Here is a 15,989-nt window from a genome sequence, read left to right as displayed (position 1 = left end):
ATAAAAATTTATTATATTATTATTATCTACTTGATTCTGAAAATGGGAGTGCATTCTCATCCAAAACAAGTTGAACATTCAATTCTGGATTAGTGGGGAAACCACCACCCCCCCAGCAGTATTTTTGTTCCGTCTGGGTTTTCATGGTGCTGTTAGTAACACCAGGAGTCCTCTGTAATAAAGCCCCTCTAGGTTTTGGTAGCCCTTTCTGTGTGGCACTTGTCAGAAGAAAGTTCAATAGCTTTGTGATGGGCTGCTTTTTCCAATGGAGTTCGCCTGCAATTTTATGAGAGTTCATTTGAGAGAGGCCTTCATGAATAAATGCAAGCCTAATATGGCAGCTTTTTTTTTTAAAAAAAAAGAATACTTAGTTAAGACTGATTTAAGGGCTCAAGTTTTATTGTAATAAACTCCCTTACTATAATCTATTCTCTTCTATGGGTCCACAGTTTCACTTGCTGACATCACCACCATGGCAAATGTTTCCAGCCTCTGATGAATGTGATGAGCTCCAGATTTCCTCTCTGCTTCGAAGCTAGGGAGCATTTATGTGGGGCTGTCCTGAAAGCCCATTATTTATTTTGTATATTAATAATTAGTTTGTTGTTGTTGTTCAGTCGTGTCCGACTCTTCGTGACCCCATGGACCAGAGCACGCCAGGCACGCCTATCTTTCACTGCCTCCTAATAATAATTAATAACTATTTTTATTTATTAAATTAATATACCACCCTCCACCAGCAGATCACATGGAGGTTTGTAGTATAAAAACACAGAAATACATAATGTAATAACAAATAAACAATAATAAAAATAATAACAAAGAAAACAATCCCCGCCCCACTATAAAAGGCCATAGATTGTTTAATTAGCCAAAGGCCTGGGAGAAGAGGAATGTTTTCTCCTGGTGCCTATAACTGTAGGGGCATTTTTGACTCCCTCCCCAGCTCCAAAATTGGGAGGAAGGTTGGAGATAATTGAGTATGTTTCTTAGGAAAACGGGGGTGGGGGGGAGTAATAGTGGTTTACACATATTAAACGTGACTAGAGTATGTACAGTATTTAGAAAAGACTGGAGATGATTTTGGTGCTATGAGTGCCATGAACATAGGAAGTCAAGCCATTGGCCCATCTCTTTCAGTATTGTATACACCAGGGGTAGGCAACCTAAGGCCCATGGGCCGGATGCAGCCCAATCGCCTCCTCAATCCGGCCCGCAGATGGTCTGGGAATCAGCGTGTTTTTACATGAGTAGAATGTGTCCTTTTATTTAACATGCATCTCTGGGTTATTTGTGGGGCCTGCCTGGTGTTTTTACATGAGCAGAATGTGTGCTTTTATTTAAAATGTATCTCTGGGTTATTTGTGGGGCATAGGAATTTGTTCATATATTTTTTTCCCAAAATATAGTCCGGCCCACCACAAAGTCTGAGGGACGGTGGACACTGACTGGCATTGGCTCTAGGGTTTCAGACAGCACATTACCAGCCCTACCTAGAGATCCCAGGATTTGAACTAAGGACCTTCTGATGTTTTACCACTTTGCCATAGCCCTTCCTCATAGAAACATGGTGACAAACTGATGAACCCTAACCTTACTCTTTTGAAAATAAAAAAATAAATTCTTCCAGTAGCACCTTAGAGACCAACTACCGTAAGTTTGTTCTTGGTATGAGCTTTCGTGTGCATGCTACTGGAAGAATTTTTTTTATTTTTTATTTTGTTTTGACTATGGCAGACCAACATGGCTACCTACCTGTAACTTACTCTTTTGAGTTAGTAAGGGAAGCTGGGGGGTGGTAGGATATTATTATTACCGGTATTATTATTAGCCATTGCTGTTCCAAGTGCCTTGCAAGGTAGTGATGAATCAGCAAGATGCAGTCCTTCTCTAGCTTGAAGCTGCTGTGGGGAATAGGGGTTATCCTCACAATTGCACTGGGCTTCCGAGGTCCTTGGCAGGGAAAATCCCTATATGCTGTCTCCAGCTCCAAGCTGGAGGTGAATGCTGGGGCTTGTTTTTACAGGAAGGGTCCCCTCTCCCCACCTGCTTTCCAAAAGTTTGGAACTGAAGACAAAAGCAGGAAATGGTCTCTGTCGTTTGGCGGCACAGTGAAATGTGGCACAATGGGTCAGTGCTTCTGGCTGTTAACCAGAGGTTTGGTGGTTCAGGCCCACCCAAGGATGGCTGTGAGCAGGATTCCTGCACTGAAGGGCATTGGACTAGATGACCCCGGTGTTCCCTTCCAGCTGTACAATTCTATTATATTTTTATATGTGCTGGAAGCCGCTCTGAGTGGCTGGGGCAACCTAGCCAGATGGGTGAGGTATAAATAATAAAATTATTGTCATTTAATTCTAAGATTTGGGAAAGTCACAAGGTCATGGTCACTGCATATTTTTGACTGGACGCCAAAGCCAGCCTAATGTTGTGCATCTCTGTCCTGCTCTTCTTTGGAAAGCTCAGAGATGTTTACTTGTATCTGCCAAGATACACTGTTCATCCAGACATTTATTAGGTCCGCTCAAACTTAATTTAAATGATGCTTTATTTAGTACTGAATACTCCCAGGCGATTCACATTGCCCTTAAAAAACACCACACTTGGACTTTCTTGAACAGTATTTGAGTCTTCAAAGAAACGATCATTGAACCATTTTACAAGTCCAGTTTCTGTCCTTAACTCAAGGGTCCTTTTGAACTCTTTGTCCGTCATTATACAATGTGTCATCTGCCTAGAGTTGTATAATTTTATTTGCCAGTGGCAGAGAAATTGTGAAAATCACCTCATCTACCCAGCTTAGTTTAGTTGTTCTTAGTAGGAAGTAGACCCCGTTAATTTCAGTGCTATTTGCTTAGGGCTGCAGCATTTGTGTGTAAAAAAATGCTTTTGAAAACTCAGATTTTTAAATTTTTGTTTGAGAAGTAATGCCTTTGAGAGCTGAGCTACTTTCCAGTTGGTGCTGATTGCCTCCCTTCAACCTTTAGGGTGAGTCATGACTTCATGTTCTGAACTTGTGGATTCCAAGGCTGAGCTTACTGCTTTGCTGGAGCAGTGGGAGAAAGAGCATGGCAGTGGGCAAGATATCGTTCCTATCCTTACTCGGTAAGTACAGTTGTCCAGAAGTGCAGTTACACAAGTGATGCTATACTCAGTCCTGCCTTACCCAGTGAGGCTTTTCTGAAACAAGGAGGGGCAGAGTGTCATGAAAAAATTATGGCAGAAAAACAAGGACTTTGAGAGTCCTTAGTTGCAAGTGTCTAGCAATCATCTATAATTTTTGGATGATACTTCCCAACATAGAACCCCAACAAATATTAAAGGATAGCAGATGTTACCATAAATGCTTTTTTACTGTTTTCTGGATTCCTGTGTTGGTGGCTGCCTTGTGAGGGCAGACACCACCCATTTATTACAAGGCAGCATAGACCTTGTTTCAGCAGGGTTTAGCACTCAGAGTCTCATTTATTTCCTTTGCTGAATTACTGCTGTGTGTCTCAGTCATCTGCAGTACAACTGGAACGTGGGTGGGTGAGTGGTTTTTGAAGTTATTTAGCAGCGTTCATTCTGGGGGGGATTTCAAGTGGCTCATGTTTCTTCACCCCCTTTCTAGAATGTCGGAATTGATTGAGAAGGAGACAGAAGAGTACCGCAAGCGAGATCCGGATCCATTTGATGATAGGCACCCTGGTAAGATGCGTTGAGAGCATACAAATCCAATGTGACTTCATTCTTGTTCATGTTGTAAACAATAGAGAGGGTGGGAAAGGCCAAGATCGCAGAGATGTAGCTCCACAAAGTTTATCTGCTAGGACAGCACTCAGACTTCTCTCCAATGCTTGACACATTTCAACAATTCCTTTCAGAATTTGCCCTTCCATCTACTTTAGAAATAATGTATATAAAGGGGGGGGGGATGTGAGCATATTGTATTTTTCGCGCCATAAGACACACCCGACCATAAGACGCACTTAGTTTTTAGAGGAAGAAAACAAGGGAAAAAATATTCTGAATCAAATGTTGTACTAAACTGGTATTTAATAAACAACCTGCCCCATCCTCAATATTTTATTAAAGTTGGAAGAGGGAGGGAGGGAAGGAAGGAAGAGAGGGAGAACTCACATTTGTGGGTGACGCTGGAAATCTGGCGCAAGAGGAGGAGCCGCGCACAGCGTCAAGCAAGCGGAGCAGCAGCCGCTTACATGCTGTACAGTGTGTACAGCATGTACTGGTAAGCGACTGTCGCTTTTCTTGCCGTACAGCGAGCAGGGAGGAGGGACGCACGACAGCCCCGTCCGCTCCTCCTCCCTGCTCGCTGTACGGCAAGAAAAGCGGCAGCCGCTTTGATCGCCGCCACCTCCCCTATCTCCATCCCAGGAAGAGCGAGTGGCGGGCAGGAGGAGGTGGTGGTGGCTCTTCTCCAGGGCTGAGCCAGGCTCACGCGCCTGCTTTGCCTGCCTGCTTTCTGAGTGAGCAAGTGAGGAGACAGGCAGGCAGGCAGGCTGAGATGGGGGCAGAGGGGCTCGCACCGCAGGCTGAGGCCGGGAAGGAAAGGGCCAGGCGCTGTGCCTCTTCCAACCGCAGCCCCGATCCCTGCTCTTGTAAGCGTTGGACGGCGCCGGGGGCGGACGGGCGAGCAGCTGAAAGGGCTTTTGGCCTGCCGCTGCTGCCGCCCGCAAGAGATCGGAGCCTGCAGCTGGAAGAGGTGCAGCGCAGCACCTCTTCCAGCTGCAAGCTCCGATCTCTTGCGGGCGGCGGCAGGGGCAGGGGTGGATGGTCGAGCATCCGAAAGGGCTTTTGGCTGCCTGCCCGTCCGCCCCCATCCCCGACACTGCCCCCGTTGCCCGCAAGAGCAGGAACAGGAGCCCGCGGCCGTGCGATGCGCCAGCTCCAGCGGCAAAGGCATCCCTCTGCTTGCAACTGCAGCGGCAGCCGAGGGATCCCGCTGCCATCCAGTGCCTTCGCTCAGAGACGCACAGACATCTCCCCTTACTTTTTAGGAGGGAAAAAGTGCATCTTATGGAGCGAAAAATACGGTACCTCACACAGTGAAAACCCATAGTCATGTTTTTTTGTTCTGACACTTGCTGAGCTTCTGAATCCTTTTTAGCCGCTCAGTCTGTAAGTAGTGTAGCAAAGGGGTGGGGAACCTTTGCATGCACCCACCCCTCATCAAACACTGCTGGTGGCCAAGGATGATGGGAGTTATAGTTCAACAGCATCTGGATGGTTGCATGTTCCTCACTTTCGGTTTAGTGGTTTCTCAGGCCAGTGATATATCTTTAAACAAATTAGGAATAAAATGAAAGCAGACTTAAATTTATTGTGAGAGACCTGGAATGAAAAATGAGAGAATCGGCTGTCGCAGAGCAAATAGAAGGCAGTTTTCCAGCTCATTTAAACCTTCCTACTTATATCTTGTTAAGGTTGATCAAACAAAATTTACAGATGTGCACATACCAGATACCATGAAGATAATTTGAAAGAAATGTGAGGGATTCTACTTTATACTGGAATGGCACACAGGTCAAGGCAATGATACACCATATGAGGTGGGACTGCCTAGCCATATCTTGCTTTTGGATCAGTGTTACCAAGTGGATTAAGTTAGTGTTGCAATCTTCTCTTCCTTTTTCTGTGTATGCTGTACTTTTTGTCCTTGGGGTTTATTGGGTGGTCAGCAGGTTGGATTAGGAGGTGAGATTTAATATGTTGAGAATTTTTTTTATTAGGTCTAGACATTTCAGTTCTTGGATATTTTAATAAAAAGAATGACAGTACAGTAATAATGCATTACTGTTTCCAGCTCAGTTTTCTAAATACTCCTAACATGTCATCTGCCTTGACTATCTTTTTCTGCTTGATTGTTTATAATTTTGTGAACTATGTGCTTTGCATTAAATGTAAGGTTTGTTTTCTACATACAAAACATTTTAAAAAATGTTACTCAGAATACATTTAGAGAAATGTGACATGAGAAGCATCCTTTGACTTCTAGCTAGAAAATTTAGCCATGCCTTTTAATTTGCATGATACATACTTTGCTGTTTATTATTGCTAATCAAGTGTGGTTGACAAACTGATATTCTTGTCCATCTCTTTCTAGGTCGGGCAGATCCAAAATGTATGCTTGGCCACTTGCTGAGGATACTCTTCAAGAACGACGATTTCATGAACGCAGTGGGTTTGCCCTTTCCTTTTTTCATAGATTTGCACATCAGGACTGCTAGGAACTTTTCATTATTCTTTTACCCAGTCATCTTTTTGCCTTGAGTTAGGGGTACCAGAGTGATCGTTTTCTTTTAACTTTGCTGTGTGCTTAATTAGGAATGTACCTTCCAATAATTGATATAAAATCTTTCTAAGCCTTGCTTGTAAAAGTTATGACAGCAAGAGTATAAAAGAGAGAGCCTTCTGTTTGTTAACTTAATATGCATACCTGCAGCAGCTTCTTAAAAAAAAATAACAAAACAGTCTTCGCACCTTGTCTTGCTTTTCCAGGAAAGTGTAGATTTAGTTTGGCTGTTGGAATTACTGCAGGCTGTGTGGTCTGAAAGGATTTGTAGACAATGACAAATATGTTTAAGATTTATTTTTTATTTAAGCTGCTCCTGCAAGCTAGGGATGTTGGGAGTTGTAGTCCAAAACCAGCTAGAGACCCAAGTTTGGGAAACCCTGTTCTAGGGTAATATGGGAGGTGGTGCTGGGAGAATCAGAGAAAAGGAGGAATTGATGAAAAAGGCCTCACCACTTCCATCAATGGGAGCCAACATTGGATCATAGTTGCTTCCATTCATGGAAGGGTAACTCAGGCTCTAAGCCATAATAAATTGGCTTCATTCAGAGTAAGGGAGGAAATCTTTAATATTTTTTACAATCCAATACTGCATGCTTATGCAACTTCTTTTTCTTGGACCATTTTTAAATAGACAGTACTAATTAATTCCCTTTATCTCTTTTCAGCTGGTGAATGCTTATGTGATGACAAGCAGAGAACCACCTTTAAATACCGCTGCCTGTCGACTCCTTTTGGACATCATGCCTGGGCTGGAAACTGCTGTCGTCTTTCAGGAAAAGGTCTCAGATATAAGATGATGCTGACATAACCTTCCTGTTGACCATTTTAGCAGTCTCCACACTCTCTGCTATTTCTAGAGACTTAGGTAGACAGCAACTATCTTTCAAAGGAGTGAGAAATCAAAAATCTGTTTTAGGGCGCCTTGGAGCCATTATGCCAGCTGTGTAAATTATTTCAAAAAATACAGCGTATAAATTTCACAAAAGTTACCAGCCTAAAAAAAGTTTTTAATAGCCTTCTTGTCAATACAGATGTGAATTTCAAATTGTACTTTCATTCTCTCTGTCTCTCTAAAAACAAACAAACAGGTTTTCCATGTTCTGTGGATCTTTTACCATAAGGATGCAACTCTGAAAACTTGCTCACGAGCTGAGGCTTACAGTTGTCTTCTGGGTTGTTTGCAAGTCTCCCAGGAGAAACATTCTCAAACTTCCAAATACATACAATCCCCAACTGCAATATGTAGTGGGTAGCGGAAGTGGATGATTCTTGCATGAAATTCTCGAGCTTATGTGACCAGGATCCAAAGAAGTGATAAGTGGTTAGAGAAAAAACTTCCTTTGCTGCACTTGCTGCAGCAGTTGGTGCTTCATGAAGGAGCAAATGGCTGTTCAGTTGAAAAAAGTGACTTGTCCCTCACCAGTAGGTCATCCCACAGCAAAAATAACAAAAGGCTGCTAGTATCCCTTGCATATGCATATTAGCATTACTTCAGACCTTGATTATATGTACACAGTTCCATTGCTTAGTGGACCTTAGCTATTGTAAGTGTATAATAATAGTGTATTCTACTGTACACTCATATAATTACAGTGCGATCCTTGTGAAGTCAACAGAAGTGCTTCAGGATTACTGTGGAAAATAATCCACATTAGTTGGAAAATGCTGGCTTACACTTTGGAAAATGTAGGACGACTTGAGATATTCCCCAAATCTTGATAAATTTAATTTTTTTCCTTTGTACGTAGGTTGAATTGTTACTTGCCTAGGCTGCGGAGAGGAGAATTTATCTGCTAATATCTGTCCTTCTCCCCATCCCCACTATCTCTAGGAAGGCATAGTTGAGAATCTCTTCAAGTGGGCACGAGAGGCTGATCAACCTCTGAGGACATTTGCAACTGGATTGCTGGGAGGGGCCATGGAGAACCAAGACATTGCTGCTAACTACAGAGACGAGAATTCTCAGTTGGTAATACTCATGGCAAATACATCACACCCATTGTTAAAAGCAAGCGCTTGCAAAGCATAATTGAATCCTAAGACTTTTTTTGGGGGGGGGGGTTCCTTCCTCACAGATGTGATTTCAGAAGTTCCAGTGAATGATGGAAAACTGGAGGGGAATTTGCATGGTTCTGCTTTATAGGAAATTGCCATACTTGTCCTTTGCAAATGGAGGAAATAGATTCATATCGGAGTATTGATTCTTAATGTTTCTGCTCTTGGTAGCATATCTCATGCTTATCTGCCCTGTAGCTGGAAATGTGCTTGGTGTGGTGTGTTCATTTCAAAACCTGGAGCAAATGGAGTGCTTTATTGTAAAAGTTTGGTTAAATTTGTGTACTGTCTGTCCACCAAATGTTGCCTAAGTCACTTTGCAACAATAGCACAAAAGTCAAACACCTATACAAAATAATTAAAAAAACATAAAAACCGGAGCAGAGGAAACACTTCAGTAAAATCTGTAGAACAGCCAGCTAAATGGGGTGTCAGGAACAGACAGGAACAAATGGGGAGTTGCCTTTAGAATATATGTTTTACTGTTGTAAGTCTCTTTTGAGACCTACACAGTGAAAAGCAGGATATAATTTTTTAAAACAAATAAAACAAACAAATTGAAATACTTATTTCACATGTTAGCTGTGCAGATCAGTGGTCATAGATGTATTTGCCTGTAACCACCAAAAGATCACCAGGCCTTTCTTCCCATGTCCATTTCCCCCTGCTCTCCTACAGTAGACAGAAAATGAAAATGAACTGTCTTTACATGGCAATTGCTTTAAATACAAAAACTATTTAAAAAACAAAACAAAAAACCCTGCCCCCCTCCTTGCCTTTGGTCCTGTGTTTTTTTTGTGGGAGAAAAGCACATGGGCTGCTTTTCAAATCAGAAGCCAGGGTAAAAATGCCTTGAATTTCTCCTTCCCTGGTCTCCTGCGGGCTACTTGACTTGTATTTGCTTATGTGAAAGTGCTGCATCCTATCCTTTTTGCAACAGGTGGCATTTGTGCTTCAGCGCTTGAGAGAGCTGCAAGTGAATGAAGTGAACACGAAACATGAAAACAAGCGGCCCAGTCCTCGAAAAGTGCCCTCAGACTCTCTGCTGCCTCTGGATGAAGAAGCTGTGGACATGGATTATGGGGAGATGGCTGTGGATGGCGAACAGGAGGAAGTTACAGGGGATATGGAAATCTCATTTAACCTTGACTCAAATCACAAGACTAGTAGTCGGGTGAACTCTGCCACAAAAAAATCAGGGAAACAACATGAAAGAGAGAATTTCCGGAAAGCAAAACAAAAACTTGGCTTCTCTTCAGAGCCAGAAAGGATGTTTGTTGAACTGTCTAATAGCAGCTGGTCAGAGATGTCTCCTTGGGTGATTGGCACAAACTATACATTATACCCTTTGACCTCTGCTATAGAGCAAAGGTTAATTCTGCAGTACCTGACTCCCCTAGGGGAGTATCAAGAGGTAGGTATACAAAAGGCAAGCAAACAAGCTATGTTTGGATGGCCTCCTTTTATGACCCAATTAAATTGTGTTAATTTGGGGGGGGGTGATGATGATTAAAATTTGTATACTGTCCTTCATCTGAAGATCATAGTTCAGTTCAAAATTCAAAATGAGAATACAAAAAACCAAAAACCAACCAATCACCCCCTCCCACAAATACATTTAAAAGGCCATAGAATGTTTAATCAGTCAAAGGCCTGGTAATAGAGAAATGATTTTGCCTGGCACCTAAAGATAGGTAATGAAGGTGGCAGCCGAACCTTCCTGGGGAGAACATTCCACAGATGGGGAGCCTCCACAGAAAAGGTTGCCACCCGCCAGACCTTAATTGCTTGAAGAGGTGTCCAGAGCATCACACAAAGAGCATGTAAATGAGATAAACGAGATCTTGGAATTGTTTTCTCAGGGTTTTTTTTTTGGTGACTCTCTTGAGTTGAGAGAAGGAGGTGTTCCTCTATAGACAGTGGTGGGAAACCTCTGGCCCCGGGGGCTGAATGTGATCCTCCAGGCTTCTCTGTCCTGTCCTTGAGACATTTTCAGGCCATGCTTCTCCCGCAGGCAACATCCTTTGGTAGGCCTGCTCTGTATTGTCCTTAAGTGCTGTTGCCTGGGTGGAATGTGTCCTTGAACTGTGACAATACCTGTTGCTCCGCTGGCTAGGGAGAATGTGTGTATGTAAATAGAAGCATCTTCCTTTGGCATGGCTGGAGTGTAGCCGCCTGTACAGAGGTAAGAGCTGCCTTCATTGCTCTACCCAGGGGTATATGGTCCCTGGAAGGTGGTCCATGAGGGATTGTGGCTCTTGGACTGAAAAAGGTTCCCCACCCCTGCAATTTAATAATTTGAACATATGAATGAGAGTTAACTATTTAAAAGAAGTGCTGAAAAGAAGCATTTATTAGATTTCTTTACTGCCTTTCCTTCAGTGGCGCAATGCACATTTTGACAGGAGGCTCTTCTTGTCTCCCTTTCTTGGACAACCACCTTCATCTAAAATTGTTGAGAAGGAACTTGTTAGCTGAGCCGTAAGAAATACAAGGTAGTGTTGGTCACTTGACAGAGATGGATCTTGATTGTTGTCAGTATTCGCTTGCCTTTAAACTTAAGGGGAAGGGAAATGATACTGTCGAAAGTGCTCCCCACGCAATTTTTTCAACAGTGAACTAATCTTTTACTTTTCTCAGCTGCTGCCCATCTTTATGCAACTTGGATCAAGAGACCTAATGATGTTCTATATTGATTTGAAACGGACCAATGATGTACTGCTCACCTTTGAAGCCCTGAAGGTAAAATGACAGCAGAGCAAATTGCTTGTTAACCAGTGGTAATTCTGTGCCAGTTGTTCTTTTCTGTGTCAGTTATTGAAGTAAATAATTTTGGACCTGATATCTAGTTAAGTAGTGCCAAAGTTGCATTCAGCTTTGAGTTCATGTGTTTTTGCTCTTAAATTTGATTAAGGCAACCTTCATCTGCTCTTTTCCTAACGGGATCAACGATTATCTGTTTTATTAAATATATTTCTTCTGACTGCTTTGGTCTATTTATTTTATTTATTTAAAACACATCTATACTGCCTTTTATTCAGAATTTCAAGTCAGTTCACAACAATGTGAATATTCATTAAAATCACTGTGTTTAAGGCTACATTTAGATAGATTATTTTTTTAAAAAAATAATAAAAACCTGGGATTCAGATGTAGCTTTGATTCTAATCCTGATGCTGCTGTGCTTACTTGAATGCATTTCTTAACTTCTCAGTGCTTCATATCCTCAGCCTTTCACATTCCGTCATCAAAGTGTTTCTTCAAGGCAAAATAATTTTGCAGTGTTAACATTCTCCCTTTGGTCTTGGAAGCAAGCCAGTCCAGATTCTTTTTGTGGCTTCAAATTTGAGTGATGCAGTCTTATATAAATTTGCCATCCAGCTGCTTTGAATCAGTGAGCTGTTTCCTTGGTGCTGCACCCAGAGTTTCATGTTATGTTGTTGTCTCCTGCTGCTTGTGTTGTTCCACTAAATTTAATGGGACATAAAATGGTGTTCTCCCAAGTTCTGCTACTGCTGCTGCCTTGAGATGAAACCGCAGAACATTGGTGCTATTTTGCACTTTCCTTGCTCAGAATTGTCTTGTGTTTTACCTTTGAAATGTATTGACATGCAAAACAAACTTTTGTATTTTTAAATTGTAGGAAAATATCTGATGGCTGCTTTACAGAGTTGATAAACTGTTTATAGGTGATTGAGTTAGAAGGAATTGTTGTTATACCACGGCCACCTTTTTGCTCTCAGGAAGGTGCAGTCCAAGAAGGCAATATCCTCTTTCCTTTACCACTCTGTGCAAATTGCAGAGAAGAGCACTTCACTGGTATCAGAGAACTCTGAGTGGATTTCTATATTGACTTTGGCTTTCTGTTCACAGTATTTGGCATCGCTGCTGCTCCACAACAAGTTTGCAACAGAGTTTGTTGCTCATGGAGGAGTGCAGAAGCTACTGGAGATTCCTCGTCCTTCCATGGCAGCTACAGGTGTCTCCATGTGCTTATATTATTTGTCTTACAATCAGGATGCCATGGAAAGGGTAAGATTCCATTCTGCTAACTGAAATTGTAGGTATTTAAAATACAGCATTGAGTAGGAGGAAACAGTAAAAATTGGGTGACTTCCCTTGTGCAAGCAAAACAACCGTTGGATACTACATAGCAGGTTCCTCTTGGGGTGGATTCACACAACCACACTTTTCACATGCCAACTGGAATTATTTCTTGATCTTTTGATACGTCCATCAAATGTTGGCTTTTCCTCATACGCTGTTTTCAACATGCTCATGTGGCTGCTGTTTAATGGGATACTGGTTTGTCAGTCATCAATTGACTGCAAGAATCCACCTCAGTTCAGCAAGAGTGCAGAAAGCAAGATCAGATCAACAGGCTCTGATGTCGGCCCTGTTAACTTCAGTGTTGGCAGTCAACTTCATGGGTTTCTTGTTCTGAAGCTAAAGTGGAGGCAAGCCCCACATTCATTGAGCTCAGTTTTTCCATCTGAGTCTCTGTGTGCACACTAGTTTAAACTCCAAAGACGACAATAATCATAAGATACATTGGGTGAGATCCAACATTAGTTATACTCAGAGTAAACCTATTGAAATCAATGGGTCAAATCAGTGGATCCTTTGGGTGTCACCCACACAACGTAACCCATAAATATAATATTACAGTCGTACCTTGGTTCTTGAACACCATGGTACTCGTACATTTTGGCTCCTGGACGCCAAAAACCCGGAAGTAAGTGTTCCGGTTTTCGAATATTTTCGGAAGCCGAACATCCAATGTGGCTTCCGCTCGAGTGCAGGAAGCTCCTGCAGCCAAACGGAAGCCGTGCCTCGGTTTTCTAACATTTCGGAAGTTGAATGGACTTGCGGAATGGATTATGTTTGAGAACCAAGGTACAACTGTACCTAACTTTTTTCAGCTTGGTACATCTAGCACTTTGAAAGGAATTTGAGAGTGATTGCAAAGATCTTTGCTATCCTTCCCAATTGGCATCATAAACGTGTTGCATGTGCTTCTGAATTTTCTCACAACCATTTCCCCAACGTTCTTTGCTTTCAAGCATACTTCACACATGTTCTTATTAAACACCTGAATTGATTTCGTTAGTTGGCTGCTTTGTTTTAACTCTGATCTATTAATCATTAGTTGCTTATCCCAACCACCATCTTAAGCAACAATGCAAAAAGTTTTTTTAAGTGTGACTGCAGCTGAGACTGCAAGTGTGACTGAATTATTAGTCTGTTGCTTACTGTGGGGGGCATTGCTGAGGGTTAAAACAGAAACTATGTGTTGTTTCATGAATGTAAGTGAGGATTGTCCTTGCATCTTCTTGTTCTTAGGTCTGCATGCATCCTCACGTGTTATCAGATGTTGTGAACTACACCTTGTGGTTGATGGAATGCTCTCATGCCTCAGGCTGCTGCCATGCTACCATGTTCTTCTCTATTTGTTTTTCATTCCGTGCGGTCTTGGAGCTCTTCGATAGGCATGATGGCTTACGGCGCCTTGTAAACTTGGTAAGTGTTACAGCAGTTTCATATTTTCAGGTGTTTTCTCAGAACATCTTAAAGTGGAGTTGGGGTGCCACCACCAAGTCTTCTGCCTCAGCTGGTCCTGCAAGGCAGAGGTGGGGAACTGGATGTGGACGGTGGGCCAGAAGTCTTACCTCCCTGTGAGTCATCTCTGATAGGTTGGAGGGGCTGTCAATCACCTGACATCAATATGAGCAGGTGACAACTTCAGAGGGATTTCCTTTCGGTGCCCATCAGATGACTTCATCCCGGTGAACCTCCACTTGCAGCCAATCCCAGCCATGTTTTTACCTACCCCGCACCTGACGTCACATACGATATCAAGTGTCGGGCAGATAGGTGTGGTTTGAGCAAAATAGTATCATTTAGGAAGCTTGCTGGGCCTAACTAGGCCTGCAGGATTGGCAGTTCCTCAATGCTAGTATATAAGGTGTACTGTATTCCCTTTATTTCATCATTTATAGAGTATTCTGCTTCTCTGCAATAGATTGAATGAAGGAGATGGCAGGGAGGCGGCACAAGGCCAGCTTCATACCCTGCTTAGAAATCTGCTTAAGAACCCTTGTTGTAAACCAGAATTCCTCTTTTCTACAAAGCCTTAAGGCAAGGCTGTTTGAAAGTGAAATGAAACTTGGCAAAGCTTCTCTTCCTGGCCATGTGGGCAGAAGAGGGGGTGGGTGCTGAGTCTTAGGCTTTGGTCACACTTGTGAACTCTCACTCCCTAGCCTTAAACCATAGCAGTCAGCTTTCCCTTTTTTTGCGGGAAATTCCCTTATTCCAGCGCCGTTTCCCACTGCAAAAAAGGGAAGGTTGACAGCTATGTGTTAAACCATGTTTTAGCATTATGTGTGAACATGGCCACATTGTGACTGTTACCAGCACCAGCATGCTTTGGGACATCTATATTTCCCCTACTTTCTATCCATGCTTCTCTTCACTGGCTATAACTTATCCTCCTAATCTTGTCATTGGATGAGCATGCGATACTTTGTATGGCACACTGGTTTAACTTTTTCTGATTATTAATTGTTTGTATATGTTTGGATTTTTTTTTTTGTTAAGTCACTTTGATACCTTTTTGGTATAAAGTGACTAACAAATGTAAATAGTAATTAAAAACAACTTAATACATGTAACATTTCTGAGATCCTCAGGCAGTTAATTAATAGCAGTGGTAAAGGTAAGAGTAGTCTTTGCTGCTGTCTTAAGAGTCCTATTTAGAGAGAACTATGGTCTGTGGTAATAAAATGAACAGATTATTGAGGTAGTTTCTTCTTTAGCAATTAAAGTAGAGAGTTTTGTTTACTGCACTGCATGTAAAGGACAAAGCCAGTAAAAATGGAATAACACTCCTTCCCTTGCGCTTCTCCATTTTCCTGATTCAATCTTTCTGGGTATGTTACATAATATTTTTTTTTTAAAGTGAATAGCGATTCTTTAATTGCAAATGAACAAACTGGCTGATTTTAGGAGAGTTGCTTTGTCAGGTTGCCTGTATGTATTGAAAGCTCTGGCAGTTAATGCAGCTTCTTGGCACAGGTTTTCTTTGGCTGATCTAATTCTTTTATTTGAGTGAAAAAAATAAGCCTTCAGGCATGGCGAATAACATAATGGCAAATTTGTTTCTTTTCCCTTGTAGATTAGCACTCTTGATATCTTAAACCTGCAAACCCAAGGTGCGCTACTAAGCGACGACGAGATTTTTGCTAGCCGCCAGACTGGGAAACACACTTGCATGGCCATGCGCAGGTATTTTGAGGCTCATCTTGCCATCAAAGTGGAACAGGTGAAGCAGTCACTCCAGCGCACGGAAGGTGGCATCCTGGTGCATCAACAGCCTCCGTATAAGGTGAGTAGTGTGTTTTGTAGAGGTATAGGAACTTTTTCATCCTGTCACCTTTTAGATATTCTTGCAAAAAAAATGTCAAAAAGTCATGTTAGTCAAATCTGATAAACTGACTGCGCTCCTTGTGCTGTCCGTGCTTTGGTAGCCTCGTGGACTGATTTCTGGCAGGTTCTTTGTGGAGCTGATTTTAAATGGATGTGGGGAGCACATTATGCCAGTTCTTGCTCAGTCACACTGCCCTTAATCTTTTTTAAG

General features: G+C 42.3%; 1 protein-coding gene across 7 annotated transcripts in view; it reads left to right on the top strand.

Annotated features, from left to right (window-relative positions):
- Window positions 1-15,989, top strand: part of DCAF1 (DDB1 and CUL4 associated factor 1) — a 57,553-nt gene that overhangs the window by 10,277 nt on the left and 31,287 nt on the right. For 5 of the 7 annotated variants that reach the window (XM_033140633.1, XM_033140632.1, XM_033140630.1 and 2 more), the window contains exons 2-11: window positions 2,988-3,105; window positions 3,614-3,690; window positions 6,107-6,180; window positions 6,964-7,077; window positions 8,130-8,267; window positions 9,294-9,767; window positions 10,994-11,095; window positions 12,227-12,385; window positions 13,697-13,873; window positions 15,528-15,737. In XM_033140633.1, the coding sequence (XP_032996524.1) occupies window positions 2,996-3,105; window positions 3,614-3,690; window positions 6,107-6,180; window positions 6,964-7,077; window positions 8,130-8,267; window positions 9,294-9,767; window positions 10,994-11,095; window positions 12,227-12,385; window positions 13,697-13,873; window positions 15,528-15,737 (1,635 nt within the window). In that variant the 5' untranslated portion in view covers window positions 2,988-2,995. Of the gene's footprint in view, window positions 1-2,987; window positions 3,106-3,613; window positions 3,691-5,426; window positions 5,607-6,106; window positions 6,181-6,963; window positions 7,078-8,129; window positions 8,268-9,293; window positions 9,768-10,993; window positions 11,096-12,226; window positions 12,386-13,696; window positions 13,874-15,527; window positions 15,738-15,989 lie in introns of those variants that run through there. The other 2 variants (XM_033140636.1, XM_033140634.1) reach the window with 2 other exon arrangements.

This window comes from Lacerta agilis, chromosome 2, assembly GCF_009819535.1.
Source record: "Lacerta agilis isolate rLacAgi1 chromosome 2, rLacAgi1.pri, whole genome shotgun sequence".
In the NCBI taxonomy this organism is placed as follows: Eukaryota; Metazoa; Chordata; class Lepidosauria; order Squamata; family Lacertidae; genus Lacerta; species Lacerta agilis.
Note: the sequence above shows the minus strand (reverse complement) of the source record. Positions and strands in the feature narration are given on the sequence as shown.